The sequence below is a fragment of the Tachysurus vachellii genome, chromosome 5 (genome assembly GCF_030014155.1).
Source record: "Tachysurus vachellii isolate PV-2020 chromosome 5, HZAU_Pvac_v1, whole genome shotgun sequence".
NCBI classification, from domain to species: Eukaryota; Metazoa; Chordata; class Actinopteri; order Siluriformes; family Bagridae; genus Tachysurus; species Tachysurus vachellii.
In genome coordinates, this window is record NC_083464.1 from 5,479,593 (window position 1) to 5,485,000 (window position 5,408).

A 5,408-nucleotide genomic window follows, 5' to 3' on the forward strand; every position below is an offset into this window, starting at 1 on the left:
GACATCTCAGAGGTTTGTAACGCTGAATGAATCTTTTTTTTAGACTTCTTATTTCATAGTTTCAGAGATGTTCACGAGGTCTAGTAGACCGCACCAGTGTCCGACTTACCATTCGGTGGCTCAAAGTGTGTTTACAAATGTCACCACTCAGTCTTTAACTCGTTTAACAAAGCCTGCTCTGACTCAAAAGCCCTTTGAAGCTAAGCGTGATAAAAGTTTGTTACCACTAAAGTTTGTTGAGAGCAGCGAAGAGCTTCATTTGAGGGAAATGTTCATTTGCAACATTAATAATTTAGCTTCTCATTGAGCAGCATTAGGACTGTAACTAAACCCATAAAACATATTTATTAAAGAACCCATAAAACAAAAGCTTATTAAATCGAGTTGCTAATTTCATCTGCAGTATCCAACATGTTACTCGGAGCTAATGAGCAGGTCCTGAGTGTATAATTCTGTCTGCGAAGATTGTTCGGTTTCTGTACACGTGCAGACGATGGAAAATGACAAATATTTCATTCAAAAATTGTCATTATGTCATGATTCAGCCCGGACTTTTGGCCATGTGCTATTGTTGTTGTCACGTGTCTGGCCCGCCTTCGTCTGCTCCTCCCTGTTTCATCACCTGTTCCTAATGTTGTCATTATTTGTATAGTATTTAAGTGAGCCGCGTTGCTGAAGGCAGGGCGGAATCATTAGTTGCGTTATACCCGGTGTCATGTCTAGTCTATGTTAAATGTCGTCATCTGTTTTATTTCAGTTCTCGTCTTGTTTTTGTACCTGTCTTCATTATTTATTAAACCACCTTTCATTCGAAGCTATCCTGCCTCCGGGTCTGTCTCCATCCAGCCCCCGGTTGTGACACATTAACAAGAATCCGACACAGGATTGATTGTATTTGATTATGTTTATTTATTCATGCACATGCATTGAGGTGAAGTATACACTGATCAGCCATAACATTACGACCACTGACGAGTGATCAAACATTGGAGTGAGCGTTGTACTTCTGGGAAATGTTGGGAAAATGCCTACAAAACCAAAAACAGGTCAGTAGCCTTTTACCTCAGAGCTCTTATCACTCCCTTCACAACACCACACCAATCTTCCTTCAGATTCTCCAGCTCTGATTCACTGGAACCATTATCTCTCAGGATACAAGGAAGACTTACATCAAGCATCATCTCTTCTCAGTTCTGGCATCGAGGTGATCTTAACTTTTTTGGTTACAAACTCAGGTTTGTGTTAGAGCAGGAAGAATCACTAAACTGGACTACTATTAGATTTATTACCAAGTTTCTTAACAAGTTCTTAGCGTGTTTGACTCATCACTTGGATTTAATCAAAACCCCGGGGAGCACGGTGGCTTAGTGGTTAGCACGTTTGCCGCACACCTCCAGGGTTGGGGGTTCGATTCCCGCCTCCGCCTTGTGTGTTTGGAGTTTGCATGTTCTCCCCGTGCCTCGGGGGTTTCCTCTGGGCACTCCGGTTTCCTCCCCCCGGTCCAAAGACATGCATGGTAGGTTGATTGGCATCTCTGGAAAATTGTCCGTAGTGTGTGAGTGAATGAGAGTGTGTGTGTGTGCCCTGTGATGGGTTGGCACTCCGTCCAGGGTGTATCCTGCCTTGATGCCCGATGACGCCTGAGATAGGCACAGGCTCCCCGTGACCCGAGGTAGTTCGGATAAGCGGTAGAAGATGAGTGAGTGAGTAATCGAATCCCCAACAACAGAAAAACAAATAGAATGTAAATAATGTCAACTTGGATCTAATGATTTGAAAGTTTAAGACTGAAATAAATCATAAATTATGATCTCAACAAAGTAGTTTATATACTGGATGGATAAAAGTCTGGTTTCTGGTGGTCCAGCAGCAGGAACTGGTGCTCTCACTGCTACAGCCAGGGTTTGATTTCCATGCAGGGAACAAACCCAGGCACTAAAACTAAGTGCTGGTCCCAAGCCTGGGTAAAATGGGAGGGTTGCATCAGGAAGGAAATCTGGTATAAATCCTGTGCCAAAATCAAATCTGTGGATCGGATGAACCTCTGTGGCGACCTCGAACAGGGAGCAGCTGGAGGACACCAACAACAACACATTTGTCAAATATAACATAACATATAATTTTGTAATTTACCATTAAAGGGGATGATACAGGGAGTCATGGTGGCTAAGTGTCTTGCATGCTTGTCTCACATTTCCTTGTTTGGGGGTTTGAGTCAGGGGTTTCCTCTGGGTTCTCTGGTTTCCTCTGGGTTCTCTGGTTTTCTCTACAAGACATGTGTTATAGGCTGATTCTTCTCTATATTTGTCCATAGCAGGTGAAATTGTGCCTGTACAGTGTGTCCTGCCTTATTTCCTGAGTCTTCTGTGATAGACTCCAGGTTTCCTCTGAACCTGTGTATGATAAATGCTACAGAGAACGAATGGGATGAAAAAGTGACACCAAACCAAAGAAACAGCCATAATTCTTTCCTCTATCTCAATCAACCAACATATCCTTATTTATTCTTCACCTCCTCTCACCCCGGGAACGCACTGATTGCTTATCGCTTTGGGAGTCACAGACAATGTCAGCAAAAAAAAATAATAAAATCAATGGTAATTAAATCCAGGCTTTTTCTGGTCTCACTGCCTTTTTAAACGTGTCGGAAATTTCCTCTTAATCTTTTTCTAGATCCATTATATTACTCAAGATGGAAGAAGGAAAAGAAGGCAGAATTCTATTTGTAGAACTTTAATTGGTTGAATTGAATTGAGAAATATGGATAGAAAATAGAGCAAATTCTGTGATCCTTAGGGAAATGACAGACCATGTGAAAGTGTCTAAAATGAAACTGTATGAAATCTGAAACCAGGACAAAACAAATCGACGCTATCAGAACGAGAGACTTGGACAGAACGAGAGACTTTGACAGAACGAGAGAATCTTTGTTTCTTTTTTTTTATTTTACACACCAACACTTACCAAAGACATGATATCATTGCACTCTTTCAACAACACTATACAAAATAAATAGAATATCAAGACATTCATCAATTGCACATTTAGAGTGCCCAAGGAAGCGGGGATGACTGGGGAAACACTATTACAAACATACACTCACTCACACACACACACACACACACACACACACATATTGTACACACATGTACAAACAAACATACAAACACAGACATATCAACGGCATTCTTATTTGATCGGTGAGTCCAAGATCTCCTGGTAATCCTGTCGAATGGCCCGTCCCACCCAGTACAGCTTGAGGCCCGTGAGAACAAACACACTGATCATGATGACCAACGCGCCAAAGATGTCGTAAGCGGATGGCACCATGCGCAGCACGACGAGCTGCAGGAACATGGCCACAACAATCTCCAGGTGCTGCACGGTGCTCACTAGAGCAGGGTGGAACTTGTTCAGGGCGTAGTAAACCCCGAGAAACGCCACGGTGGAGCAGATGCAGATGCCAATCAGGTAGCCCCACGTCTCGCCATCCAAAGGGATGATAGGCTCCTGCATGGCGAACATGGTAGATGCTCCCCACACTGTTCCCGTCCAACCGAAGGTGAACAGTGCCGTCCACATGCTGACGCGCTCCTTGATAGCGCGGTACACGATCATCGAAAGAGCAGCCGTGAGCCCGGCCATCACGGTCATGGTGTAGCCGAACGCCTCCTTCCAGAAACCCAGGGGTGATTTCTCCTCATCTGCAATGTTTGGGATCATGACCAGGCACAGCCCGAAGAGGCTGCCCACTACCGTGACTATATCAGTGTATCCGAGGCGCTCGTCCAGAAGGAGGAAGGCCAAGATGGCACTGAACACCGTCGTCGTGGCTCTCCACATGATGGTTCCATTACTAGGTGGGACGATAGCGAAGGACGTGTAGGCGCATGTGATGGAAATGACATTGCAAACTCCGTAGAAGAAGAGACGCAAACGATAGCCCTTAGGACCAAACGGGGCTTCCTTGTTGTACAGGACCACTAATATGGACAACACTTGAATGACAGAGCGAATAAAAATGAGCTCTAAAGAGGGCACTTTGGAGCGATCGGCTGCGAGCCGTGTGATCAAAGCTACACACCCGTGAGCCACTGCAGCGCCAAACAACGCTCCCCAGGTGACCCTCGATGCTAAAACCGATGCCTCACCAAAACTAGCCAGCTGACTACCTACTCCCTTATCCTTCTGCTCACCTGTTGGTTTAGGACGCACGTCCATAGTTCCAAAGAAAGTCCTCCCGTGGCCAGAGTCCGTCACCAGCTTTTTGCTGGGGTTACTTTCAATAAAGGATCCAAAGTCCTCGAAGGAGGGTGCATCATCGTAGCCCTCGTCCCCTGGCTGTGGGAAGTGTGTGGCATATTTTACGGTGACTGTATTGGGGTGGATTTTGACGCGTTTCTTGGCGCCAAACTGCTGACTGCTTGAGGGTGGATCCATGTTTCTTGGCTCAGGTAAGTAACTGTAAAAGAAGCAAAAAAAATACTTGTTACTTATTGGTAATATTTATCACTTGAAATATTTTTTTTCTATATTCTTCAGACTACATATGAAAAGTTTTAACCATTAAGAACCTTCTGAAAACATGGGCGTGGCCTACACTTACGAATGAGTCATGAAAGCAGGGGTTTATTCTATACTTTGTGTGAAATTTATCTGTGATTTACAAAAAGAGGATTTGCACTTTCTTCATTCAAAAAACAAAACAAAGCAGTTTTAAGTTAAATGATTAATTTGCACTTGAGTTTTTGCGTCACTGTGTTTTTCTTTTTTACAATGTTGCTCTGATAAACGCTAGCTAGCTGGTCGGCTAGCTTGGCTAGTTGGCCACGGAGGCTTCCCCAAATGCAGATGCTTAAATAATTCAAGTCACTGCTTCAAGGCTTACTTAGACACTCTCTCTCTCTCTTTCTCTCTCTCTCTCTGTCTCTCTCTCACTCTCTCTCTCTCTCTCTCTCTCTCTCTCTCTCTCTCTCTCTCTCTCTCTCACTCTCTGTCTCTCTGTCTCTCTCTCACTCTCTGTCTCTCTCTCTCTCTCTCTCTCTCTCTGTGTGTCTCTCTCTCACTCTCTGTCTCTCTCTCTCTCTCTGTCTCTCTCTCTCTCTCTCTCTCACTCTCTGTCTCTCTCTCTCTATCTCGCTCACTCTTTCTCTCTCTCTGTCTCTCTCTCTCACTCACTCTGTCTCTCTCTCTGTCTCTCTCTCACTCTCTCTCTCTCTCTCTCTCTCTCTGTCTCTCTCTCTCTCTCTCTCTCTCTCTGTCTCTCTCTCTCTCTCTCTCTCTCTCTCTCTCTCTCTCTCTCTCTCTCTCTCTCTGTCTCTCTCTCTCTGTCTCTCTCTCTCTCTCTCTCTCTCTCTCTCTCTCTCTCTCTCTCTCTCTCTCTCTCTCTCTCTCTCTCTCTCTCTCTC

General features: G+C 44.6%; 1 protein-coding gene across 1 annotated transcript in view; it reads right to left on the reverse strand.

Annotated features, from left to right (window-relative positions):
- Positions 1-2,954: 2,954 nt before the first annotated feature.
- Positions 2,955-5,408, reverse strand: part of slc35g2b (solute carrier family 35 member G2b) — a 4,126-nt gene continuing 1,672 nt past the window's right edge. Inside the window, exon 2 of the mRNA XM_060869579.1 lies at positions 2,955-4,462. Within this exon, the coding sequence (XP_060725562.1) occupies positions 3,190-4,440 (1,251 nt within the window). The 5' untranslated portion in view covers positions 4,441-4,462 and the 3' untranslated portion in view covers positions 2,955-3,189. The remainder of the gene's footprint in view (positions 4,463-5,408) is intronic.